The sequence below is a fragment of the Solea solea genome, chromosome 19 (assembly GCF_958295425.1).
Source record: "Solea solea chromosome 19, fSolSol10.1, whole genome shotgun sequence".
In the NCBI taxonomy this organism is placed as follows: Eukaryota; Metazoa; Chordata; class Actinopteri; order Pleuronectiformes; family Soleidae; genus Solea; species Solea solea.
In genome coordinates, this window is record NC_081152.1 from 11,508,798 (window position 1) to 11,536,330 (window position 27,533).

At 40.8% G+C, this 27,533-nt stretch overlaps 3 protein-coding genes across 5 annotated transcripts; 2 read left to right on the top strand and 1 right to left on the bottom strand.

Moving 5' to 3' along the window:
* The first annotated feature begins 92 nt into the window (after positions 1-92).
* On the top strand, positions 93-8,485 carry coq4 (coenzyme Q4 homolog (S. cerevisiae)). Of its 3 annotated transcripts, none has more exons than XM_058616560.1 (7): positions 93-226; positions 1,126-1,278; positions 1,589-1,685; positions 1,782-1,884; positions 1,990-2,119; positions 4,728-4,821; positions 7,575-8,485. In XM_058616560.1, the coding sequence occupies exons 1-7, from the start codon at positions 157-159 to the stop codon at positions 7,756-7,758; spliced, it is 831 nt and encodes a 276-aa protein (XP_058472543.1). In that variant the 5' UTR covers positions 93-156; the 3' UTR covers positions 7,759-8,485. The 3 variants fall into 3 exon arrangements, with proteins under 3 accessions (XP_058472543.1, XP_058472544.1, XP_058472542.1); XM_058616561.1 differs by lacking the exon at positions 7,575-8,485 and adding an exon at positions 7,484-7,546 and having other exon boundaries at positions 130-226; positions 1,123-1,278; XM_058616559.1 differs by having other exon boundaries at positions 131-226; positions 1,123-1,278.
* Positions 8,486-10,442: 1,957 nt separating this feature from the next.
* Positions 10,443-16,947, bottom strand: bspry (B-box and SPRY domain containing). Its single transcript, XM_058618251.1, has 6 exons — positions 16,388-16,947; positions 15,091-15,189; positions 12,738-12,968; positions 12,591-12,616; positions 12,355-12,479; positions 10,443-11,425 (listed from the first exon to the last, which is right to left on the bottom strand). Exons 1-6 carry the CDS (start codon positions 16,799-16,801, stop codon positions 10,890-10,892), a joined length of 1,431 nt encoding a protein of 476 aa, XP_058474234.1. The 5' UTR covers positions 16,802-16,947; the 3' UTR covers positions 10,443-10,889.
* Positions 16,948-20,622: 3,675 nt separating this feature from the next.
* zmynd19 (zinc finger, MYND-type containing 19) lies at positions 20,623-27,116 on the top strand. The gene is made up of 6 exons (XM_058618125.1): positions 20,623-21,098; positions 22,422-22,481; positions 22,569-22,675; positions 23,589-23,729; positions 23,904-24,084; positions 24,443-27,116. Exons 1-6 carry the CDS (start codon positions 21,048-21,050, stop codon positions 24,584-24,586), a joined length of 684 nt encoding a protein of 227 aa, XP_058474108.1. The 5' UTR covers positions 20,623-21,047; the 3' UTR covers positions 24,587-27,116.
* Positions 27,117-27,533: the final 417 nt, after the last annotated feature.

Here is a 27,533-nt window from a genome sequence, read left to right on the forward strand (position 1 = left end):
TTATTCATAACGCAGCTCAGAGCGGGGCGGGTACTTGAGCTGCTGTGCGGTCCATTTCCCCGGGCTATCCCGGTGTTAAAAACTAGTATATATATATATATATGTAGTATATATATATATATATCGTCGATCAACGCATGCGCGGTGGCGTTCACAATGTGGCTCCCCGCAAGTAAACAGCTTCAACGTTGGTTCAATCAACGGCACCGAGTTCTGACCTGTAAAGGTACGACTTTTACACGCGTGAAGTGTTACTGTACGAGAAGAAATAAACCGGCACCATGTTTGTTTTGGCTAATCTTGATTATTTAGAACCGTGTTAATGTAAATGATGATTTGTGTGAAAGTTTAGCCTGCTAGCATAACATGCCGTCATTCTGTGTCTTTGGAGCACGAGCTGGAATTAAGCACTCATTTGTTTTGTACCATATATTAGGAACAACTCTGACCTATATCAGACCAATAATGATTATATAGGGTTGATACTGTCAGCATCGCTTCTTTGAACATTAGAAATAAGGAGCAGTGGCGTGCACAGACATTTTCAAGGGCAGGGGCGAAAGCTCATAGAGCACCTACTGCGGACAGGTGCCACTAGTATGTTGAAGGCAGGCATGTCCAAAGTGTGACTTGGGGGCCAAAGGTAGCCTGGCTCTGGGACCTGACTTTCGTGTGGACCTCTTTATGCACCTCCACACATTATTGTTTAATTAAGGAAGTTGTTTTTGTGTTTGTGTTTGTGTTTTTGTAGCAATGTTTTTGTGGCAATGTCATCTTCTTCAACCCTTGTGTTACCATCTGTCGCCAACGGGATTTGGCATGCGTGCATCTCATTACTGTCATTCCTTGACTGTTTGTGAAATTAAATTCAAAATAGATCCAGTTGGCCTGATTATCATGATGGTCATATTTGTTATTATGGGAGCAGAATATTTGTTTCATAGATGGAGCATTATGCTTTTAAAATGGCTAAAGAGATAATTTATCAGCACAAATGTGTTGATAGTAAATATGTATGTATATGTATACATAAAGTTATATCTGGTAATGTGCCATCCCTATACATCCAGCCAACCACTTTATTGTCTTGGTCCACTAAATGTTGTTCCACCTTTGCCTCAGCAGTGTGTGTCCAGCAGTTGTGCATTAGCAGCAGTCAGTTTACAGAGCCATGCTATGATGGGCTGTATCCCGGACACATCCCCACCACCCCCATCCAGAAAGCACTCTTGGCTGTCGGGTCAGGCGTGGCTGCACTACAAAACCCCTACAGACACGGTGAGACTCCAATATTATGTATATTGCCAAAATATAGAAATTATTACCTAAGTTCACCTATTTAGTTCTGCTTTTTGATGTGTAAATAAACATATGTGATGTGTTTTATATTTTATAATGTGTCATTTTATGAAGCGTGTTTGAGAATCTTCTAAAGCTCTCTAAAAATGAAATGTATTAATCAAACTAATGGGAAATGTAAGCAATAAGCACTACCTCAAGAGGAACTAAAAGTAATGTTTACACTGAAGGTTTGGCAGCAACAAAAGGCGACATGTTAAAAAAGTCTTTATTGTATATTTAATTACAGACATGGTTGCAGTGCTCGGAGAGACGACGGGACACCTAGCGTTGATTAATCTCAGGGACAGGATGCGAAATGACCCTGAAGGCTACACCATCCTGATGTAAGACATTTTTTTAGCACTATTTGGTATAATTCAGATTTTTTTTCTCCTGTGATAATTTTTTTTTTCCTGCTGGATATTAATTGGTTGTCGCAGAGAACGGCCCAGGATCCGATTATCTACACTTGATCTGAGCAAGATGTCCTCACTGCCCGACGGCTCCTTTGGGAGAGAATACTTCCGTTTTCTAGAGGACAATGTGAGTGTTTGATGATGTTTGGGGTGTAGGATGAAAATCTTGTTCTTGTTGTCTGAACCAAGACATTTTGTCTCTCATCATCTCATCCACTTTCCTGTTTTGCAGCATGTCACTCCTGACTCAAGGGCAGATGTGAAATTTGTGGACAATGAGGAGCTAGCTTATGTCATACAGAGATACCGGGAGGTCCATGACCTGTTGCACACCTTACTGGGCATGCCCACAAATATGCTGGGTAAGTAAGCCTTCCTGAATTCTGTGTGTCATTGAACAATTTCCTACGCAGGTAGGGCTGGGTATCATTCAAAAATTTTCGGTACCAGTACCAATACTGATACCTTCATTTCGATACCGGTTCCTGATCGATACTTTTTTCGATACCAGTTTTATAATATCATTTATAAAAAAGAACACATTATGGAAAAAAATCCATCCTTAGTTTTTATTTTTGGAATTTTAACACAGTTTGTTTACATTTAAAAAAATTAACTACAAATTATTTTCAGTGCAAAAAGAACAATTGCAAACAAGTAATAAGTCAAGGATCTCATAGAAACTTACGGACGTAAAAAAAAAAGTCTTATCTCCCTATTTGACATTAGAGCACAAACATAACAATAACATTTTTGTATTATTATTACTCAAAAAACATAATCTAGGCTGTGATAATCTAGGCTTAACTGGCCAACAATAGCAACAGTTTACTCACCTCCACTGTAGAAAAGGACTGCAAACCTTTAACAATAAAGTTGTGACGGTGGCACTCTCCTGTTTTTCTTTACTCATTTTCCCTTTTTCTGCCGGTGTGAACAGATTCACACTGACTGGCCTTGTCCTGCTCCTCACATCTGGTTCAGAGGCTACTGTGAGGACAAGCTAAACATAACATTGAGCTGTTTAACAGCTGATGCAATAGATTTTAACAGGCTAAGCTTTTCATTTAGCTTTTAATTTAGTTAGTTATATAGCCTTAACATAAAACTACACACTAATATCTGTGGCCAGCGCACTGTTCTTTGCTGTGGTGCTCGGGGAGCAGCATTGGAGCCGGTAAAAGTAACAAACTCAACAAGCTGATAAAGAAGTCCGGCTCCATCATCGGCTGAGAACAGGACACAGTGGAAACAGTGGTGGAGAGGAGGATGCTGAATAAACTGCTTTCCATCATGCATAACCCTAATTATCCTCTCCACCACATCCTCCAGGCCCAGGAGAGCACTTTCTCCAGGAGATTCAGGAAGTCATTCCTGCCATCAGCCATCAGGACTTACAACAACTCTCTGTAAATTACTGACTGCTCATTTGCACAACTGCACATTGTCTCTTCATGAGATCCGTTATGCCATTGCACTCCTTTATGCCATTCTTTTATTATTGCACTATTTTTTCTCACTGTTGTACATTTTATGTTCACTTTTTATGTTAAAAATATATTTTTTTGTATTGTATTGCTGCTGTGTCAAAACAATTTCCCCTCAGGGATTCATAAAGAAGGTAGCAGGGTCGGGTGGTGGTGATTTTAAATCAGGCCACTCTGGCTCTGTAACATCCACAGTAGAGCTAGGAGAGGAGGTGGATGGCTGCGCTCTTCTTACATTCTGAGCAAATTTCTGCTCTGAGGTTGATGCCGTGCGTGTTCGGGTGCTTCGTTAAATTTGACTTGTTGCAGACCTTAGTGGCGATATCTATTTAACTATATTAACACTATATTAGTATTACTTTTGTTGAAATGGAGCCACACTTTCGACCTCGGTGGCCTTTTGAGCCCCTTTGTCACAACACAGATACACGAGAACCCGGTCTGTGGCCGTAACAGCATTGTATTCTTCCTGCACACAGCAACCACGTATAACGTTACAGCAAATCATCGGCAGAATTATCAGATCTTGATCACGTGATTAACTCTGAAGGTATCGAAACTTAGGACTGAAAAAAAGGCATGTTTCGATGCCCGATAGTATCGAAGCATTCCGGTCGGTGCCATAAAAGAACCGAAGTTCGGTACCCAGACACCTGGTGTGACCCTCTGCTTCTGCAGCTCTCTTTGCTCAGAGAACAGCTGCTCACTGGAAATTTTCTGAATATTCTCTGTAAACCCTAAAAATACCAGCCCAGCCAGTCTGGCACCAAAATAAAGATTCCACAGACAAAATCACCTAAATCACTTCTCCATGTTGATGCTCACTTGTATCTAGTTGTGGTTCACAACATCGATTTGGTGTTAGACAGATATTGTGATTTATCGTTTTATGGTTGTCTTGCAATATATTGATTGTCACAGAACGTTGATTTGTGATATTATTGGTATCATGGGCCATGTATCACGTATCGTGATGTGCCCTGTGATTCCCACCCCTACTTTGAACAGTAGCAAGTTGTCTTGAAGCTGGCAGTACTGGCGATTGGTATGAAACTATGAGACTGACTGAGAGAGTCAGCTGGGATTGTTTCAGAGGCAACCGAAACCTTTTGCTGCAGCATTAATTGAAACTTATGTGAGGTTTGTGGAGCATAAATCAGGCTCGACTCATAATACAGCCAAAAATCCCAGGAAGAGTAATAAGAATGGTGACCAAAACTGAACAGCTGACGGAGCGAGCTGGAACATGACAGATGTCAGCAAATGTGTCTCTCTATCTCGGTTTGTTCTTGTCCAGCTGTCTCTGCAGCTGTCCTGCTTTTGCAGGACAGTTTGCGTTTGTTGTGTTTGTGTTTAGCTGACAAAAAACTTTATTTAGTGTCACAGTGAATTGGATTGGTCAGGGTTTTTACCACAGAAGTTGTTTTTCACACTGTAAATCTGAAATAATTTGCATGTTGGTTTATTTCTGCTGCTGTTTCAGGCGAAGTGGCAGTGAAATGGTTCGAAGCTGCTCAGACAGGGCTTCCCATGTGCACTCTCGGAGCTGTGTTGGGGCCACTCCGGCTAAATGCAAGGTACAATACCTGTGGTTTTATGACTGTGTTAGTTTTACAGTACATTTTACGTTTAGTAAGGTCTGTGGCAGTATGATCAGTGGTAGAGTTCATCATCTAAAACCTAAAATCACATTGTCCACCCGGTGACAGGCAATGATTGAACGGAATGTGTTCATATGAGTACACTTGAAGGAGTGCAAGGAGAGAATAGACTGATCCATTTTTAAAATGGCACAGATTGTGAAATTAGTCTCAGGTCTTCAGGCTTCACAAATTTTCAATCAGTCCCTCTTCCACCTACGCACAGCTGGTCAGGTGTGGATGTAGGGGTTTTCCAAAGCTATTCAACTGTCTCCTGTTGAAGAAGCTGGTAGCTTTGTTCCAGGTGTCATGATACCCATGGAAGGAGCTGTGGTTGATGCACACACTGATCCTATTACCAGATCCTTTCAGCAAAGAACAGAGCACATGTCTGTAACCAACCATGACGTTTGGCAGTGATCAGCCTGGTATTTATCTCCCTGAGTAAAATGTTTATCGTTGAAAGATCTGCATTAACTGAAGCCGTAATAAAATTAATTTTTAGCTCAGACAGAGCTCTGATGTTGCACTGGTTCATTCACAGAAGTGCAACTAATAACATCATTCATACTCATTCAGAAGAGTGTACACAAAAAATCACTGTTACCTTGACAACCACACCCCATTCTTCTCCTTGTATGGGGTTTCATGTTGGTGATTAAAGCTGCAGTGTGTATCTCCAGGTGATTTTTGTTGCGCAGGGGTGGGCAGGGGAGAAGTATTTATCCCACAAACGATGATTGACTGGGTATTTTGAGCAGTAGAATTCACTTTTCACACGTTTTGTGGGAATTTCTTTGGGTTTTCAGTCTTCCACCTGTGGTCGTCTCACAAAACCAGTGAAGAGTTGCTGTTGCCTCCTCCTGTCTTGTCATAAAACAATACGTAACATCCTCTTACCAGTACATTGCCGGAACTCACTTAGGGTGCTTTCATACCTGTTCTGGAGGCATATAATGACCTTTTCACCGGTCGCTTTGTATTCCAAAAACACATCAGGTAAGCTGCCTGTTATAGAGCTCATAGACTCTTTTCAACGTGTAGCTCAAACTACAACTACTGTTTACCAAAGTTGCCTCTGGCAGTGGCGCTGTTGGTCGTACCGGTTCGTTGGTAAATGCAGCTGGATGTTACTCGTAACCGAGCTGAGACTGCCCCTCTCTAGGTGGTCTTTGTGCCAGAACGGCGTGCGATTGCGGTGATCACACAAGCCCATCAGAACTAATCTAGGAGAGAAACGCCCCCCCCCCCCCCCAAACAAGGTATGAAAGCACCCTTAAGGTTCAATGCGATGAGCCTCAGCTGTCCTTTCTTGACTATAAGAAATTACACTTGATACAGAGAAGATTCATGCTCAAATAAAGACACAAGGAACCTTTGATATTGATGGCGAAATAGCAGGTTTAGTCAACATTATGCAAGTCGTGTCTGGTTAAGTGAGACTCATCAGGATGCCACCTCCTTACATAAAATCATCACTGGAACATGAGTCAGGAACATTTCAAAACCTTGGTCATGCATATGATACTTTAATGAAAACAACGTTAGAGACATTGAAACTGTACTGCATAACTTTTACAGTTTTTCTCAGTTGCTAAAACACTAAACCCTATTGTCTTAACCCACTGATTGAATCAATCACTCTTTTGGCAAAACCACAAGCACTTTTCACCTGTTTAGACACAACTTGCCAACACTTGGCAAGATGTGTTATATATAATATATAATGATGTGAGGGAACATATAAGCCAGTTCACAGAGCACTGGTTTGTGAGGCCCTATGATGGATAGAAATCTGAGAGGAAGAGTTTGTGTGAGAGGAGGTCGAGGTGGTCAATGAAGACAAAGAACAGTAATATTTGATGAATTCAGAGCTACTGTGATTGACCATGTTCATGGTATGAGCATGAGGGAGGCCGGACAAAGGGTACAACCAAACATCAGTAGATTCACTGTGTCCACCATAATCTTATAATTCATATACATACCTTCCACTCAGTGGAAGGTATATGAATTACCTGTGCTACGTGTAAATGCACAAGATTTCTATTTTTTGTCTTTTTGTACAAGCGCTAAATGCACAGGTTTTTTGTTTTGCAACATGCATTTAGCCTACAGTGAACAATAAACATATATATCTCCAGCTTCATGTCCTGAGCATTGTGTTTTCTATTTTTCTACGTAGTGTTTAGTGACTGTTCAGTAGCGTTTTTAATTTTGATTGACTCGGGGCACAATTTGACAACATAGTTCAGTTTTGAGCACAGATTGAACTGTTTTGAGGTGAAAGTTTGGTTTTGCAAGAAGAGTCTGAGGTTTTGTGAATGTAGCTTGAAAATTGGCTTTTGTGTTCACAGTTTAGAGAAAAGGAGAGCAGCTTTCAAGAAATGTGTCTTAGCGATCGAGAAAAACTGTAAATGTGAACCGAAAGCTACACCAAAGAAAGTACAATAGGCAGGTTTACATGTAATCTACGTGCTATAGATCATTAACTGCAGTGCTAAAAGAACAATGGTCTATTAATCATTCTTACCTGTAAATCATGACTGACTCCTTCCTCAATCATTACCTGTCAACGTCACGGTTTCTTCTTTTTAAGGAAGTGGAGTAAAATGGATTAATTGTGGCAAGTTTCCGCTTCCCTGTTGCATCGTGCTGAACTTTCCCATCCTCGTGTCACCCTCTCATAGCCGTTTACAGACTCTGTTCACGACTTTGGGGCCCTGGGCCCTGCAGAACGGGCGGCGGGCACGCTGCGTCCTCAGCATCTTCTATGAGAGACGATGGGAGCAGAGCCTCGAAGACCTGCGACAAGAGCTCAACATCGAACCTCCTCCAATCATGCCGAGTGCATCCAAAAAGAGGAGCACCTGAGACTAACTGTTCAGGAATCACCAGACAAACAACAAGTCCTCAAAGAGAACTAACTAGAGTTGGAAGTGTGACAATTTTAGATATTAATTAGGAACTGTGGAAATTTTATTCTTGCCTAAACTTAGGTTTTGTTCCTTTTCACATACCAATCATCATTTTGGCTGAAGTTATTTTAAGATGATGTTGGTGAAGAGCCGTTTTGGTTCAACAGGCCATATTTATTCACTGTCTGATATTGAGAATATTTTTTTGTATAAAGATTAAAAAATAAAATACAAAATGCCTTTAATCATCTATGAAATGTAACATAATGTTAATGTCCAGGTGTAAAAAAAAAAATCTATATTCTTCTGACCACTTTATGATTATTGGAGTCATTGAATGATTGAGAAACAGTAAAATGTGAAGCAACAGTTGTACAAATACTCGTGAGAAAGGAACAGATGCTGCTGCTTATCTTATCTTTTGAGTCAATATATTTGTCAGTTAGTAAATAAAGCCTCTCCTTTTTACAGTAAATGTGTACGGCCTGTTCATCAGACTGCAAGTCACCGTCAAAGGATTTTTATCTTTTCGACTTAGAAGCCGTTGCCTTGTATGTTTTTACAGTGTATACATTTTTTGAATTATGGTAAATGCACAAGTGTAATCTCGCAGTTACTTGGAAAAATATAAATATTTTATGATGTATTTTACATCAAATAAATAAAAGCCGGTTTGCGTTTAATGCAGCATTTTGTTGATTTCCTGACTACTGGAATTAGTTTTTTTAACATGACTGTTAATGTTTGTTTGTCTCTGTATGTTTGCCCTGTGATGGATTGGTGACCTGTCCAGGGTGCACTGTACCTGTGTCAGTTCCCCCCATGATCCTAAATGGATGGATTGGTGGATTATAGAGCTGTTGGCTGTGCTGTAAAATTGAACCAAATGTAATCCATACTAGATACATTTTTTAATGAGTCCTGAGTATATTTATTTTATTCCAGTGAGTCTGCAATGGGGCCACACGGTGGAGTAGTGGTTAGCACTCTCGCGTTGCAGCGAGAAGACCCGGGTTCGAGCCCCAGTTGGAACAAGGGCCTTTCTGCATGGAGTTTGCATGTTCTCCCCGTGTGTGCGTGGGTTCTCTCCGGGTTCTCCGGCTTCCTCCCACAGTCCAAAAACATGCAATCTGGGGATGAGGTAAATTGGACACTCTAAATTGACCATAGGAGTGAATGGTTGTTTGTCTCTATCTGTGTGTGGCCCTGCGATGGACTGGCGAACTGTCCAGGGTGTACCCCGCCTATCGCCCCATGTAGCTGAGATTAGCACAGCACCCCCCGTGACCCTCTGGCAGAGGATAAAGCGGTAGATGATGATGACTGACTGACTGACTGAGTCTGCAATGAAGATTGAATTGAATTGAAAGCACAGCAGGTGTTAACATCACATTTAACTCATCTACACATGTTCATCCTGAAGCTTATTAGTTTATATCATGACAATACCCGGAATAATAGTTTCCTAGCGGCTATAGTTACTAATTACTGTTACTGTTCAGCTCCTCTATTGCTTTGATTTTTTTTTTGTGTGTGTATACTTGCAAACCCCATTTCCAAAAAGGTCCTGTACATAATTGATAATAGCTTAGTTTCAGTGATGGACTGTGCTAAGTAACAAGGATTTTCTATGTCTCTCATAGTAGCCTCACAGTTTCTCCTAAAAATCCACTTGAAGGCTGGACGTTCACACGTATTCAGCAGCAGCAGCAGTTTCTACTTTTGGCCTTGACTCACAAAAATAATTTCCTGCATGTTTTCACAACATTGTGTTCCAATGTTGGTGACGGACCTGATTTGTTTGCATTCTTACGCTCAAAATCTTTGGGACTGTGAACCACAGCTCATCTGTGCTTGCAAAAACAAATCCTTTGGTTGATGCTGCTTTTATAACTGGTTTTCAAACCCTCGCCTGCTAATTGTGGAATATTCCAAAGCAGTGTTACTCATATTAACCTTTTCATTCTTGCAAAATGCCCCAACCTTTTCTGAGTTTATTGAACTTGTCACATTCTTTTTGACACCATTGCAAAATACATTCAGATTTGTCAGTGAAAACATTGGAAACAATTTATTTGGACCTTTATCTGAGATCTGAGTTTAAATGTGTTTGGATATTGAGTTTGTGCTCAGGTCTTTGTCATGTTGCTGTCCATGGTCCTAGAGAAACTTTTTTTTTTTTTAACTTCATAAAGTGAGGAGGTTAGCGCTTCATGAGCACACTGTTGCATGTCATGTTCATAATGTTGATGTTGAGGAATTGAATTAGGCATGGCTGCCCTCTAGTGGTCTCATGTATCACTACAGAGAAACCAGGGCACATGAAGAAGATACTATTTTCAGGAAATGTGCTGTTAACTCACATCTGAAGCAGTTTAATGCAAAGAATCCTTGATTTCTTTTGCTGATCTGAACACACACACTTTCACTCATTCTATAGGAATGTCTCTGTACCAATGTCAGATGTTAAGCTTAATTTTAACCCAAATTACTTAGAATTACTTGTATCTTACAGTAACAATCGTTAACAAATGCAGCTGAAGCTGGAATATAACGGAAAGTAAAAAAAGATGAAACTCCGTGCTTTTCATTCCAGCTAAAACATGGACGTGAGGAGTAAATACAAATATAATACATGTGTCACAGTCAGTAAATAAACGTTTAATAAACAGTTTACTGATATTTTGTCACATACCATTTGCAATAGTCCTGGATCAACCAGTGTAGTTATTATTTTCTATAATGAGGCTTGTATACGTGTCATTACACAGATCAAACTCATTTATTAAAAACAATCATATTAAAAAATCATAAAAAACACTATCAGTCACAATAGCTTTAACTATCAACTTCTGTAAAATGTAATCAACAGATAAAGGATTTCAAACCTATTAAATTATCAAAACCAGTACAAAAACGAATCAGCAGCTAGTAGAATAAACACAAACTGTTGCTGTGTCTGAATGTTTTCATTATTGCACTGACAGACTCTTTAATTGTGGATCATACTTCTAGTAAAAAAAGGTCTCTCTGGCATTTCTTCACATGTTTTAAAGTCACTGAGTATTTGTTTTTGGGCAGCATGTGTCAGTGCACTATGGTGATACTGCGGTCAGTCACAGCACACGCCGGCAGCAGTGGGGCACTAAAGTGCTGTGAGGTGCAGTAGAGCACGGCGCTGGAGTCTGGCTCGTAAAACAGCAGCGTCTGACTGGGCCAGTCCAGCAGCACGCCGATCCTCTTTGGCGTCGTCACCACCTGCAGTGGAACCTTCTTCCCCGCGTGGCAGAACGAGTAGTCCCCGTCGTAGCGCGACAACACCCACGACTGGGGGTTGTAGCCGAGGCGAGCTTCGTTCCCAGAGCCTTTGCGCTCCAGAGACGCGTAGCAGACCCCGACCTTAAAGGCACCGCTCTCGCCTACGTCCAGCATCCAGCTGTGAGTGCCCGACGACATCGACTGTGAGCCCAGCGCGTTGGGCCAACAGTCGAATCTCGCTGGGTCGTAGGCGGGGGATTGACGGGGCTTTTTGTGCAGGAAAGTCAAAGTGCATAAGTCCTCAGACAAGGACAGAAGGGGGCTCACTGTGCGCTCGTCGAACTTCAAATAAGGGGATCTGAGGGCTTTGAGAAGAAGGAAAAAGTGTCACAATGTGCTGCAGTACTGTCTCTTATCACCATTAACTAACCCTAACTTGTCTTGAGCTCTCTCCTGGATTTTCCTTCTTGAATTTAACATGCACTTATTATATCTTTTTTCCTGATGATCTCTCATTGCACTCTAATGAACGTCTCTGATTGCAGAGTGTTTTCCATTAACATTGACTGTTTCCTATTACATTCATTCATTCATCTTCTACCGCTTTATCCTCCTGCTAAGCCCAGCTGACATATGTAGAGTGAAAGGTCGCCAGTCCATCACAGGGCCACATAGAGACAAACAACCATCCACTCCCACACCCACGGTCAATTTAGAGTGTCCAATTCGCCTCATCCCCTAATCTGTTTTTGGACTCTGAGAGAAAACTGTTCAAGTTTCCAAAATCTGTTTCCCTCATTTGTTGAGACACAAGCACATCTACAGTATCACTGCTGCTTTAAATGGCAAAAACTATGATTTTTGTAAAGTGATGTTTTCTCAGAACTACTGCACATGAACACAGGTAAACAAACAAAAAAACAATGCAAACATGAGAATATGTGTGAGAAAGAATAGAAAATTACTCAGAGGTGCACTATTATTAAAGTAGAGATATTTGCATAGTGTACTTACTATTTTATTCTTACGTTATTTGGATGGTATCCACATTTAAATGTCTAGTAGTAGGTTACACCCACAAGCTTAAAAAGTGCCTAACTGTCTAATCATAATGTCTAACTGATCTTTTGATACTACAACGTGGATTACTGGAGCATCATTTACATCTACATTATTATCATTCACACCCACAAAATTGCTCATAAACCATGAACTGTGAAAGAAATAGGCTTCTATGATTCCCGCTGGCCCTAACGTTCCAGGACGACGTGCAGATGAACGGAAACCTACTGACCGTTTGGCCCCAGCAGCGCCGCAGTGGCCCACAGATTCCTCAGCAGCTTGCTCTCACTGCAGCTTGGGTTCAGGTTGAGTTGGTCAGTGTCACAGGGCTCGCTGACCCCCTCTGCCTCCTCCATTCTGACACAGGCACGCACACAAACAGAGAGAAGAAGAAGAAGAAGAAGAGATGTTACTTCTCTGTTGTGTCCTGATCAAGCACAAGAACATCCATAAGTATCCATGAATTACCTTTCAGCTATTTCCTGGACACTCGTCTGAAAGATAAGACAAAATAGTAAGTGATTACTCTCCTAGCATTAACATAGTTCAGTAAATTTATGACCACTGATTTCAGCAGAAGCTCCATCATCCCTGAACCCTGCCCCGCACTCTCACCACCAGCTGTGTGTCCGGAGTGTGTGTGAGCGTGTGCACCAGGCGGGAGCGCGTTTGCGACAGAGTGGTCAGCGATTGGCTCCAGTGGGCTCGCTGTGTGAGGAGACACTGCTCCACCCGCTCCTCCTCACGCTGCACCTCCTCCAAGAGGCGCTGCTCCTCCTCCTCCAGGGCCTCCCGCGCCGCGCTGACCTGAGCCAGTACCTGCTCCCTTGTCCTGCTCGCCGCCGTCTACAGACAAGAGACAGGGGAGGAGGAAAGTCAAACATTGTTAACCTGCAAGCCCTTTTCGTATAAAGCAACACCTGCCCATGACAAAGAGAACATATCTTTATAGTAGCATTATTTCACATTATTACTGAAAGTTGAAAATAATCGCACTACGCCTTGTGTGGGTTTTAAATTCCATCTCATGAGCAAGGATATAGTGTCATCATAATTCCATCATTACAAGGCCAGCATTATCAGAAAAATGTGTAACAACACACTGAGACGGCTACTACATTTACATATCTAGGATTCTTAATTCTCTTGTCCTAGTTACCCTGAACGAGTTTCAGCTCCAGTGAAGATTTTGGAGTCTAAGTAGTCCGCGTTCAAGAGCTCTATATGAACAAGTTTTAACGTTAATCTTTTAGTTCTGATTGCTGCTGCTATCTTAGCCAGGTTTCCCCTGTAAAAGAGATCCTTGATCTCAATTAACCTGCTAAATAAAGGCTGTTAGAAATAATAAATACTAATTATCTAAATATTTAGTAATTAAGTAATTGTAGAAGTAGTAGAATAACATTTACTCACGGAACTGTAATTGAGTAGGTTTTTTGTGTACTTAAAGTTGTCTACTAAAAGTATTTTTTTTGTCATTTGTAATGTTACTTTGACTTAAGTGTAAGTAATATACTTTGGTGCAGTTTAAATCATCCGCATCCGAGTGAAAAAATGTTAAAAGAATAAAAATATAATTCACGCACCAGAAACTTTGGCAGTGAATGATAAGGACAGGTGAATTGGTGGAGAAAGTTTAAGCGTTTGTGACCTTTGACCCATATTGACTGACATATTATGTGTTTACATATTTTTGTTGGCACTTTAAGTTTGCCTTTAATTAAAAACAGATCATGTGAGATTTGTGTCCCCTTGTTCTTTTTGCACAACACAAGAGAGAACCCCAACCTTGATAAAAATTCAACAAGCTACTTTTTCACTTAAACATGAGTACACTTTTAGACCAGTGCCTTTACTTGTACTTAAGTAAAATTTGATCAAAATGGTGGTACTTTTACTTGAGTAGAATATTTCAGTACTCCTTCCACCTCTGGACATGAGTGATTACATGTCATGTCATTTTTGGCAGACACTTTTATCCAAAGCGTTTGCGTGATCACAAAGCGTGATCCTTCGCCACACACTTTCATGATGTTTCATGCTGATTTACTGATTAGATTATTGACCGGCAACACAGTTTCCACTGTGTCAGATATTTATAGGTCAACATGGAGGAGTGTGTCGGTCGGTTGTGAAGTCACTCATGTTGATGGAAGTGATGCTTCTGAGTGTATGGACGCTGTAGGAAACTGAGCAGTAGAGCGTTTACACTCTCTGACAGCGTTTCTCTAGTTTTGTTTTAGGTTTCTGTTAAAACACTCATTAGGAAAAAACAAAACAGAAACCCAAAAGAAAATACACATGAACAGAAAGTAAAACATAAAGTACATTAGAAGGCACGCATGCAGGTAAACGACAGCAGACTTAGTGAGCGAGACACTGAGACACTGACAGGTGACTTCAGAGGACGTTCAGCACAGACACACCGGGGACAAGTCAGTACATTTTACAGCTGACAGACCTGAGTACTACGCAACCATTTCCTTTAAATGAGCTCTAAATACCTTGTTATTTACTTGAAGACTGTTTTATTATCCCTGTTGCCTGATACATTCCACTTGCAGGGCCTTGACCTTTGACCTCTTGCAGACCCATTTTGTTAAGAGGAAGGTTAATAAATATCCATGCAGTGAAAGAGAGGAGAAGTTTGTTTTGTTTTGGTTAATTGAGGCGACACATTGAGCACAAATAGGCAAATACAACCAATGAACACTGGATTGATTATCTGTTCCTAATAGGAAAAATGTCAGATTAAATGATCATGGAACTAATCCTTGTTTGTTGCCCAGATGAAGAGAAACTTCACGGATGACAAACCCACCATGTGTCCACAAAGCACAGCTGTGTTGTTGTCAAACGTGACTTTTTTCAAAAAGACGATCCACCCAGTGTCAACAAACTGTGGTGGGGTGTGTTTGAGTGTGTGTGAGTGAGTGAGTGAGTGAGTGAACATGACTGTATGTCTCACCTGAAGCTTTTGCTCTTTGCCTGTCAGGGTCTGGTCGAGGAACCTTTCGATCCTCAGCGCCTTCAGCTGCATTTTCTCACACACGTCCACCAGTTGGTTCTGATGAAAACACACACACACACAAACACACAGAGCTTGATCAGCTGGAAAAGCAACAAGAATATCCTGTCTTTTCAAATACCACACTGAGGAATCAGGGGCCGATGTTGTCATATGCAAAACACGACACACCCAAGACCCAAGAATGCGAGTCCATGTGGCTTCACACCGGCTGCCATCTTTGACAGAGTGGCTCAAAGATCCATATTTGTCACATTTGCCTTTGGAAAACTATCATAAAAGTAGATAAAGTTAATAATGAAAGTTAATAATAAAAAAAAACAATTAAAAAGGTTTAAAAAAACTTTTCTTCCCTCACACTTCCCTCACACAAACTGAAAGTATCCTTCCTGGATTCATTTTACTGCTGCATATGATTAAGCAAAACGATCTGCCACACTGCAATATTCTTGACAGTAGTTTTATATTGTATTTAAGCCTCTGTCCACTAGTTGGCAGCAGGCCTTCTCCCTTCTACTACTTCCGCTCCTCACACTATGGATGAAGAAACCTGTATATTGTCAATGGATTTAATATTCATAATATGAGAACCTTCCACACAAAATGGATCATTCTAACCATGGAGACGTCCTACCCAGGCTTAGTGCGCATGTGCACAAATAAAAATAATAAAACACATTTTCCGGGGTTTAGATGATGATCCTTTCCTTCCTCCATCCGAGTCTATGTGGAAGCATATTCTGATGGGGTCGTTTTCATCATCAGATCATCCTACCTGTATGATTTTGAATACACGTGACATTGTTTCACTACAAATGTTTGATAAAAGGGTGTTGTATTAATTGCTGATGAGTTCTGATGAAAGATAAATTTAGCCTTTGGTAGGATGTTTGGACAAAGTAGCATGTTTAGTCAGATCAATGGACTTTTTGGGGAAACAATCACAAAATATATCTTGGTTTATATTATCCATTATATCGTACTGTCATCGATGGTATCGCCAGATATCGGTATTCTATCCTACATGTAAAAATATTATCGAGCCATTCCGTTTCTGCCAATAAATCTTCAAATATGCTACATACTAAACATATTTTGTGTATTTACCTTTTTTTAAAAAGTAGCGTTAGGCATTCCTATGGCTGTATGTGATTATACCAATTAACCTCGTAAAAAGTTCTTAATTTGTAAAAGCTCCCTCACTGTTCTCAGGTCGGTTCCACTTCCACGCACTCACCCTGATTGAGGAGACTCTGGTGGCCAGTGGAGTCACCGTGTGACCGTTGCAGGAGCCGACGATGGCGCAGTGGGAACAGATGAGCTTCTGTTCGGTGCCACAAAACCAGTCGAGCTCGGTCTCGTGCTCCATACAGAGCTCACTCTCCCCAGAGAAGATCCCGGACTCGGTGTCGGAGGTGGTCGCAACCGGTGAGGAGAAGGCCGCCGCTACTCCTCCTCCTCCTCCTCCATCGCCACCGCCACGCATCGCGGCGTCTCCCCCACTCTTCTGCCCCGCACCGCCGCTCAGTACGGAGAAAATGGGCTGTTCGCAGTCCATCTGTCTGCCTGTAATCCCGACGTTGAACGTCTCCGGTTCACTCGGTGTCGGCGGTGAGCATGTTAGGACGCGCGGTACGAGCTCCGCCGACATGACGCGGTAATAACAGCAGGTGCAGCGGCAGCAGCGGCAGCAGCGGCTGTAACACAGGTGTAACAGGTGAGCGGAACACGGAAGTAACACAACACTCAGCAGAGGTCAGAGCTTTTTGCTCTGGTGGTTTTTACTGCTGCTGTTTAATCTGGGCGTCAGCTGCTAACTGCTCCTTTTGAAAATAATCTAGCACTTACATGTAAATAACGTCCTCTTTTATCAACTATTCTCAGTCTTTTCTCTTTTAAAAATATATTTTTTTTTCCTCATGATGCTCCACTGTCACCAAAAGTGAAACCTATTTAAAGGTGTAAATAGATTGGACTAGTTATTTAGGAAGTGTTATGAATCACTACATATCACATCTCCAAAAGTCATATTATTACTATACTTATTACTTGGTATCAAAAGGAATAAGTTACTATTAGTTGTATTCATTTTGACAGGGGCAGAGCTAGTATTTTGGTGGCCTTGTACTAGATTGGTTTGTCCCCCAAAACACTCCGAGTACAAGCACAAAATCACACACACACGCACTGGTTTCCATGACATCAGACATCGCGTTGATTAACATTAATTTCCTGGAGCCTTACTCTAACCTTAACCTTACTGGATTAATCCTTTCATTTAATTTAACCCGTTGAGATCAAGACCTCTTTCGCAAGGGTGACCTGGGCAAGAAAGGCAGCAGCACATGTCGTAGTTCATAAAAACAGGGAGATAACAGTTACGAGACAAACATTGAAATAGTAATAGAAATAAGTGCAAGTTAATAGACAAATAAAGTGCTGAAATAGATTCAGGTCCTCGCAACATAAGGAATACCAGGTACACACATACTTATTTATTATCTATGTCTTTACTGTCTTGCTGCTGTAACAATGCAAGTTTCCCCACTCTGGGACAAATAAAGGACTATCTTATCTTATCTTATACACAGACGAGAAATGCAAATAAATGAACACTTCTCTCTTGCACTGAAAATGTGTATTAAAATATTTTAAAAACCAACCACTGCAAGGTTTAACCAAAACAGTTTAAGTTAAGTTAAAACTGTATATTTTAAACATTAACAAATGTCTGTTAGATTCAAACCATTGTGAAATGAGTTCACACGCCCAGTCAGGTCTGATAGTCTTGCTTGACAGAGCCCCCTTTCAGATGAAGGATGCAGCGACCAAACAGCAGGGAATAGCTGTTTGGACACATTAATATCAGACACATTAATCTGATATTAAGATTATGACCTCTATTCGGTAGTTTCTTCTTGAGGCACTTGCATCAGTTAAAATATTTACATAATTCATCTGGAATGTTTTTGTATAAGATCCAGTTTTGGGATAATATAATTAAAATTTCCAGGGTGGATAGGCAGATACTTTGCTGTCTCATCATATGAACATGCCCAGGGATCAGAGGTGGAGCCACACCTCAAAGAGGAGATGGTTCAGTTTAGCAATAGTGAGCAACACCCAGTGTCTGGAAAAGCAACTAACTGTCTGTTGTGTGATACTGTCATAAAAAATGGAAAGAGATATAAAGAAGAGGCGTGTCCTTTGTTGTACCTGTCATTTTTTAAACTGAGCTGAAATGTAACCTTTTTTGTCTCGTTGTAGTAACATTTCAGAGGGAAAATAAACACAACACAAGGAACAACACGTCTCCCACTCCCTCCAGCTCCATACCTGTGGGTAATGGGATAGGAGTTATTGACAGAATCATGGCTTGGGTTGGTTTCCACGCATTTTACTTTGAGAACAGCTGAGGCACAAGGATACCATTGTTAAACCATCATAAAAGACTGTTTTGTAAATGGTAAAACTAGTAAGTGCAAGAGGTAGAGGATCACGTATCAGACAATAGTGTCCTGTGTTTGTGTTTGTGAGAAAGAAGTGAACATGTGAATTCTACCAGTAGGGGCTGAAACAACACGATTAATTGATGTTTTCTGGTTTCTTTGCCCACATAACAAAGAAATCATTAAATCATTAAAACAGAATCATTTATCGACAAAACAATACATTTGAGAACATCATCATTTAGGAAAGGAAAGTATCTTTTATTGTCATTATACAACTGAAATTGCACAAGAAATTATGAGGTCAGATGGAGGGTTGATCGGAACTGCTGTGACTGAACGATCCTGACTGAATGTGTCCCAGACACTGATCCACATTTTTCCACATTTTTCCATATTTTATGGACCAAACGATTGCTCGATTATGAAAATAATCGATAGTTGCAGCCCTAATTCTTAGTTTTGACAACTCCTCAAACCCCCACAAACTCCACAGCAGTCACCGTCTAATCCCCCTCAGGACAAAGCTGCACACAATGGGAGACAGTCTTCCAGGCAGCAGCTCCATGGTTGTGCAATGCCCTGCCTGACCACCTGAGAGCCCTACAGACTGTGGAGTCTTTTAAGAAACATTTAAATCCTTTTTTATTTCAAAAAGCATATCAATAGCTTATATGTGGACTTCTAATGTGTTTTTAAGGGTGTTTTTGTGTGTCCTTCTATTGCTTTTACTATGTGGTACTTTCAGATTTGATGTAAATGTAAAGTGTGATATAAATAAAATGGATTATTATTATAAGGTTACAGGGAAAATGGGGAAAATAGGCAGTCAATTAAGGAATAAATAATACATTTCTTTCTTCGTGTGTCAAAAGGTGGTTTTCTGAATTTTAACAGGTGAAACAAAGCTGTTATTGCAGCTGGACAAACTTAAACACTTACCACTCATTCCTTATTAATTCTTTCCCAAGTTCCTACTTATTTAATTGACACAAGCTGCAAATCTAACAATGTGCATGTTTTCCTTTTCAATGTGTAACATTTAAACTAGACATAATTAAATTTGTCTTACTAAAACAATAAATTAATTTAAATAAGTAGGTAATTTGATATATTGGATTTTTTTTTATTCCCGATAGTAGACTGTAAACAATAATCAGAATTTACCTGGCAATTGATGATTTAGAAATGTTAACTCAAGATCTTCCTAATCTGTTTCTTTTTTTTGTCTCTCTTCAGTTTAAAATTGTTTTCAATGTAATACTAATCCTGATCAGCAGAGGGTACTCGCGGACCTTACTGACTGGACCATGATGCGATGTGATGGGATTTCAAATCAGCCTCCTGAAGATGTCCTGAAGGTGAAAAAAAACAAGGTACAGGAGGTAATTTAGACTGATGAATTCACATTAAGCAGTCATTTAGACAGACAGGTAAAAAAAAAAAAAAGGGTTTATCTCATGAAATTACTTTTATTTTCCAAGGACTGTTGCAGGTGCTGATTGTGCAAAATTGTTGTGGTTAGTGCACATTAAAACAATATTAGGGGCAGGATTTACAGAAATATAACACACTGTGGACCCCTGGTGCTTGTTATCAAATTAGTAGTCTTAATATCAGCATCAGAATGTGTGGATTTTAAATGGGTTAAAAGTTTACATATAGTCCAATGTGGGATGTGGGATTTTACTTATTTAAAAGGGCGGAAATGTTTTATCTCAAAACCATTTCAGTTAAAATTACTTTAAATCGCTGGCAATAAGTCAAACTAGAAATAATGTAATATCCATACCTTCACAGGTAGTCAATGACGACACAATGTACAAATGAAGAACATGTAATATGATGGGATTGCATAGCTTAAAACATAGATGCATACACATATACAACAAAATCAACAACTAGAGAACATACATTTTGCACACGTTTATGTATTTATTGATTGATTGATTGATTAATTTACATCAGTGTAATGCAGTATAGCAGATTTAGATGCAGAATAGTCTGCATCAAGCTTATTTTCGTGATAAACGTCATAAACCGTGACGTCAAACACACCGGTTAACATTTCGCGGGAACGTGAATGGAAATAGTCACGAGAGTGTGATGACGTAGCAAGTGTAACAGAGATACTCGTTTTCTAGTGGACAGTGTGATCCTGCGTCCACCGTCAAGGAAAAGAGAACGTGCATTGTGATTGGACAGTGAGGTGAGCGGCTCATGTGACCCCGCCCCCAGCAGCTCGCTCGGTTCTCCTGCGCCAGCAGCAGCAGCAGCGGTGTATGTGTGTGTCACCGAGGCTGGGCTGCCGCTCGGAGTCATCCCGAACACCCAACCAGTGAACTCAAGCTGGTATCGGGGAATAAGGGGCCGCCCCGGCGAGTTCTACACCACACTAACCCTCAGGTTGGATCCCACGCCTCCCGTCCGTCACCTTCCATCCTCCTGATGTCGGATTTTAAGCTCGGGATCGTACGGCTTGGCCGTGTGGCCGGGAAGGTGAGCTTGATTCCACGGCTGCCATGTGCGGCCGGGGGAGGGCCCGCGGGATCACAGAATACGCTGGAAAAACACAAGTAGATACATTGACCAGCCATTAGTCTACTCAGCAACCGTTTGGCGTGCATTAACCGACGGCACTATCTCACCTTTGCCCAATTTAGCTGTAATTTTGAGCGAATTATAAAAGCCGACCGTGCCGATCCATACTGGTTTTCTGTGCATCTACTGCCACACAGGCTCGCGGAGCGGCTAACGCAAACTAGCATGTAGCAGGATTTGATAGCTGTGAGCCATCATTAAACGATGAAGTAACGCCATAAAGTGAAGCCTCGCAGTGACTTCTATGTCGGTGTCGGTGCCGGGTGTTGTTCAGACACAGAGGGCTGGTGGCTTCTTGTCAACAACGGCTCACGTTAGCTGTCGGGGGGCTGAGTTAGCAGTGCCGCGCTAGCTGTTGTTTGGATTACACAGTCCGCTCATGAGGAAGCCGTCGGCATGTAACTGTGTATAAACTGATTATTTTGTGCAACGTGACAAAGCACCGGTATAACAGCACAGTCTTACCCACAGCTGTGCATGCACATCATTATTATTATTTTTAGAGATTGTAGTTTATTGTGATTCAGCCACGGAGCTGTTCATTAATGTGGATAAAGAAACGCTCCTGGCTGCTGGTGTCACAAGACTCTCACGCTCTGGATAAACGGCGCAGACCGCTCAGTTCGCCCACCTGCTGAATGACAGTATTCCACTCGGCTGTCACGCTTCTCCTTTCTACGCTGGCGGTTGAAAATCCACACAATTGCCCGACACTAGACCTTCACATTGCATGTTTGTGTACAACAACCGTTTCATTCCTCGTGGAAGCGTGGGGCGACAGTGTCCCACCCACTGACGATGCTCATGTAGCTCTATAATGGTTGACATTAGCTGTTGCTTTAAAAAATAAAAAAACAACATTTTATGTTAATATTTGTTATGAAACCCTCGGTTTGACACTGGCAGCACAAATCACTGTTATGCTCAAAGAAGTGCACTTTAACTTACTGGAGAAATGGCTAATTAACCTTGAATTAAGGTTTGAATCATCTTAACATTTCAGTCTACTGACCTATTTCCTTAATGTCTGAAGCTGAGATCTTTGATGAGAAGACAAATGTGGCACATTGTTTGTATTATGGTATTTGAGTTTATAAATTCAGGCTCTTTATTGGCCGTTTCAGGTTCACATTTCTGAGAAAGATTTGTTTGATGCTATAACATTGTTGCTCCAGTAAATGTCAGTGATTTGAGTTTGTGAATTTGCTTTTTCAATTGCAGACAAAATACACTCTAATTGATGAGCAGGACATACCACTGGTGGAAAACTATGCCTTTGAGGTAAATTCATTCATGAGTGAGTTATGGTTGTCATTGCTTTTGCTGATTTGTTCATATAATAAAACCATTGCATTGTTCAAATCCCAGGCACGCATGGAGGTCGATGCTGATGGTAATGGAGCTAAGATCTTCGCCTATGCTTTTGACATTGGTAAAGGCCGCTGGGCAGGGAGGCCGCTGCATGAGTTGCTTTGGTAAGTCATTTCTTTGTGATCAAACATCTTTAGAATAAACATCTTTTTTTCAGTTGGAGTATCTACACTTGATTCTGTGTGGGGAGGGATACGACCAGTAGACCCATAACTGTTGCTGACCCTACACTGACCCCTCAAAATAACTGATTTACTAAGTGTAAAGCTTCACAATACACCGATTCCTCAAAAATATGCTGGTTGAATGGACAAGTCATGTGTGTTTTTGACTTGTGATTGGAGTGAATGATGATGTTTGCATAGTATGATATTGTGCTGCTTTTAAAATGAGCTGTTGAAATATTTTAATGAGAACGTTTAGAATCCAGCAGTGGTGTGGTTGACTAGTGTGACTGCACAACGTTAAAGGGACAGTTTTGCAGGCTCAACAAACCGCTTTGTGATGATGTGACGTCACTCGGTACATTTATATGCACAGTGTAATCGAGGCTGTAGTCAGACTAAGACAGGCAATTGGACAACTTGCCGAGTCAGAGAGCGTTTGACTCCACCTCCACAAGTGGCGCTCTATCTATCTCTAAGTCAGTGCTTATAGAATAAGTTTCCTGTTGACCTTTATATTATATCCAAGTATGTTAGTCCAGTTTGATTTTAGTTATGTGTTAACATGACCTTAAAAAGACTAAAATTGGACTTTTAATATGCATGTAAACGCACCGCCTGATTTTCTCTATAGGCTTTGGTGCATGTGAGCAATTCACAAACTGCATGCTGTGCAAAATCAATGTTGATAATGTGCCAGAACCTCACACGGCTACACTTTAAAACAAACTGAACTATTCTTTAAAGCTATGTGGTCTTGCTAGCAAGTCACACGATTGTTATATTATTAAGTTCGACTAATGTCATTTTATAAATGGTAGCTCTTCTGACCTGGATACATGTCATGAAACAGGGAGAAACACAGAGGAGGCATTGCACCCAGTTTTCAAGTAATTCACATCAACTCTGTGACGGTGGACAACAGGCTAGACAATCTACGACTGGTGCCAGTGGGCTGGAGCCCCAAGCCAGAAGAGATTTCTAGCAAGCAAAGGTAAGAAACATAACATTCATCAATAGAGTGGGCCCCAAGTTGGCATGTGCCTGAGGAAAAGATTGTGCTGAGAAATACAAATTAGAAGTTATTAGAAGAATAGAGAAGTGGGACTCAAAAGTCACAGATGTACTATACATTTTGATGTAATATTTCTTCTTCTCGTGTGTCCAGAGAGCAGTCTCTGTACTGGCTGGCCATCCAGCAGGTGCCGGCTGACCCGGTGGAGGAGCAGTATCTGGAGCTAAGCCGCACACGCTACTACAACGCTAACGGGGAGCTGGTGGAGGAAGAGGAGTGCTCCTGTACCTACTACGAGTGTCATTATCCTCCCTGTTCACTCATTGAGAGGAGGGTATGTTCTGTGACTGTTGTTTTTCATATTTAAGCAGTTGTGCTCTATATTAAACAAAGGCTTCTCATTTTTGTTTTCAAACCAAAATTACAATTGGATACAACACAATTACCAAATTGCCATGGCTTGATTGTTCTATGCCAATTAAAATGTAATCATTGTTAACGTTCCTCCTTGTTTTAGTACAAAAAATAATAAATCAAAGTTTGCTTTAGGTTTAAACAAAAGTTATGACCTCTCAGAAGTTTTTTTTTTTTTTTTTTTCCAGTTGACATTCTTGCCAAAGTGCACAGTAACACATCATTTAATAGTATGAATGTCAGCACCAACAGTGACTTTGCTCTTCATCTTTCCACAGCTGCGGGAGTTCAACATCTGCGGTCGCTGCCAGGTGGCGCGTTACTGTGGCTCCCAGTGCCAGCAGAGGGACTGGCCTGCCCACAAGAAGCAGTGCCGCGAGCGCAAGCGAGTGCTGGCCCTGGAGTCGGAGCCCGAACGATGATCCGCCTTCATCCTCACCTGGGAGAGGATGGAAGGAGTATGGAGGGGTATGAAGTGCAAAATGGGGAAAATTTGCTGAGGAGAGACTTAACAACAGAGGACAATGTTGCTTGATCTATTGGATTTGGGGGGGGTAAAGAAGACAGAGGAGGGAGAATTAAGCAAAAAGACATCTGCCACTTCCCAGAACTGGTAGTTCTCCATAGCTTGCTTTTCATTTGGATGACGGGGAAAGTGTACTATTATTATTATTATTATTGTTATTATTATTATTATAATAATTATTATTTTGTTTGTTTTTGTGTTGTTTTTTTTTCTCGAGGAGGCAGACCCTTGAGATCTACCTGCTGCTATGGTTTTGTATGTGGGGGAGGGGAGGGTGGGGGTTGTCTTGTTGACAGACTGGACATGCTGCTCTGGACCACCGTTTGAACATGGGACAGTTTTCGTCATCCACTTGTGTTCCTCCACCGGGCTGCTGGGTGTGGTGACGATGTACCTTACCGGGGGAAGGGGGAGGGGACCCAGGGGCTACAGTACCAGTCGTTGAGCTGGTACAATTGGACATGGACCTTTTCACTGTATTGCTCCCTCTCTGACCTCGCTGGTGTGCATGGCTGCCGTCTTCATGGTCATCAGCACCCACGCCGCCTCATTGTCTGTCGTCCTCACCACGCAGCCAGCCAAGACACACATTAAATAGATTTCACTGATTGAACCTCACTACCAGTATTGTGTGTGTGTGTGTGTGTGTGGGTGTGTGCGTGTGCGCGTGCACGTGCGTATGTGTGTATATATGTGTGCTTGTGTGTGTGTGAGTGTTCTGCCAATATGTACTGAAGGATGTTGAAATGGCTAACATGGGTAATGGGTTAGATTAATGTTCTGTTCTTATGGGGCCATATTCCACACTTTTAAATTTCATATTTAATCATAAACTGGTGGGTTTCAAATTTTCACTGTTCTGTAATAAAGTAGTTGCCAAGTAAAGGCTTTATTTTTTTTTCTAGCATTCTTGACCCATTCATTATTTTGAATCAATTTATTCTAACCTGTTTTGCCACTTAAGATGTAGTACAAAGATTTTCAATGCCAAAAGTATTAGAACAATTTTTGCAGTTCATTTATTAAAGACATTGTCCCTGGTTTATTTGGTACTTTAGTAGAGTTTTGTTATGATGGGGAAAAATTGAAAACGCTTTCTATGGAAACAACATGGAGGAAATTGTCTTTACCAAAGTGTGCTCTTCCTCTGTGGTTTGGTACTGGTTGATCTGGTGTGAATCCCTCCAGTCAGTCCTCACTTAGCTGGGGTTTTAACACATGCTTGTCTTCTTAACTGTATTTTTTGTTTTAAATTCACATCTGCAGGTTTGTGGTGTGAAGGCTAGGGGCGGGGTGTTTTCTCATGCGGGGGTTTACTCTTAAGGTTATTTTTTTGAAGAAAATTCTATCAATGGAGCTATATTTATTTAAAACCCTTCGATTGTGAAACTTGCTTTTGTCCTGTTTGATATTTGAAGGCTGATGTGACGAATGGTGGACAGTGTGCGACCTTGCTGTCTCATCTTTTTATGGCGAGGAGGGTAAATTTCACCTCTCTCACTTGTTTTATTTGTCCTTCTATGGTTCTGAATGAAAAGGAGTGAATGAATGAATCCTCACTGTTTTCCCTTCCAGATTTTCTATGTAAACACTGCACACCTTCATGGTCACTAAAATCTTCCACACAAGACGCCTTGGAGTGTGAAACTTGAATTACACCCGTAGTTTTCAATTTTGTTGGTTGTCTGGACAGAACTGTTTCCAGCTATTTTTTTTTCCTAAAACACGACAGTGAAATTGTTCCAAGTCGGTTTTCTTTAATAGCCTGCCTTCCTTGTATTACTCTCGGTGATCACCTTCTTTGACATGTCCTCCTGTGTCTGTAGCTGAGGAGCCCAGACACTTATTACGCATGTAGGGCTGCAACTAACGATTACTTTCACTATCCATCGATCTGTCTTTCATGTTTTAGATTAATCAAGTCGTCGGTTGGTCCATAAAATGTCAGAAGGTGTTAAAAAATGTTGATCTGTGTTTCCCAAACCTTTGAAATAATGACGTTCTCAAATGTCATGTTTTGTCCACACTCCAAAGTATTCAGTTTTAAAGTCACTCAAACTCATGAATTGATAATCATCAACAATCGATCGCTTGTTTCAGCCCTATTTGCATGTAATTCACACACGCACATGCGACTTGTTGATTGTTTCTTTTGTATATGTGTGTCAACGGGTTTTCAACACTGCACTAAAACTTGGCTACCGTGTTAGCATTTTTGTCAAAGATGGGTTTACAGGAGGGGCGTGATTTGGACAAAGTGTACAGATTGTGTCTGAAATCTTTTTTGTTTTGTTTTGTTTTGTAAGAATATACGCATTAATCACCCTAGAAATAAAGAGCTACAATATGTGAATGGAAGTACAGTTGGGGATAACTGACGGTTGCTTTTCCAATGTAAAAATGATAATAAATAAAATGAAACCTCAGTATTTGGAGTTGAGTGAGTGTAGGTGTGAGAACTAAAACCACGTTTAAGTCAAATCTCTGGTAGAAAAGTGCACTATATAGAGAGTCCAGCAAGGAAACGCCTCAATAGCACATAAAAACTTGTTTTTTTTAGATTTTAACTGATATAAATTCATTTATTGACAAAAAATGTTATATACGTCAATGGAAACTAAAATCACCAACCTGATGATGGTTTTGTTGATATGGCAGCTGCTTAATTTTAACAAAAGCCTGACAATAATATAAAGATTCATTTTGCTATATATAACAAATTGAAGTGAAATGTTTTTAATTGAGTGACTAAATCACCCAATCATTCAACTGAAAAGTATAGTAAAAATGCATGTTTTAAGTTACAAAAACACTACAGGAGCCAATGAAATGCCTAAAAAGGC

Excerpts from the sequence above, each read along its gene's own strand:
- bspry (XM_058618251.1), bottom strand. The coding sequence starts at position 16,801 with ATGTCGGCGGAGCTCGTACCGCGCGTCCTAACATGCTCACCGCCGACA. Across the intron at positions 12,969-15,090 it reads GCAAAGAGCAAAAGCTTCAG|ACGGCGGCGAGCAGGACAAG; the intron begins GTGAGACATACA and ends TCTTGTCTGTAG. Across the intron at positions 12,480-12,590 it reads GTCCAGGAAATAGCTGAAAG|AATGGAGGAGGCAGAGGGGG; the intron begins GTAATTCATGGA and ends TGCCTGTGTCAG.
- coq4 (XM_058616559.1), top strand. The coding sequence starts at position 157 with ATGTGGCTCCCCGCAAGTAAACAGCTTCAACGTTGGTTCAATCAACGG. Across the intron at positions 1,885-1,989 it reads TCCGTTTTCTAGAGGACAAT|CATGTCACTCCTGACTCAAG; the intron begins GTGAGTGTTTGA and ends CCTGTTTTGCAG. Across the intron at positions 2,120-4,727 it reads CATGCCCACAAATATGCTGG|GCGAAGTGGCAGTGAAATGG; the intron begins GTAAGTAAGCCT and ends CTGCTGTTTCAG.
- zmynd19 (XM_058618125.1), top strand. The coding sequence starts at position 21,048 with ATGTCGGATTTTAAGCTCGGGATCGTACGGCTTGGCCGTGTGGCCGGG. Across the intron at positions 22,482-22,568 it reads TGGAAAACTATGCCTTTGAG|GCACGCATGGAGGTCGATGC; the intron begins GTAAATTCATTC and ends TTCAAATCCCAG. Across the intron at positions 23,730-23,903 it reads GAGATTTCTAGCAAGCAAAG|AGAGCAGTCTCTGTACTGGC; the intron begins GTAAGAAACATA and ends TCGTGTGTCCAG.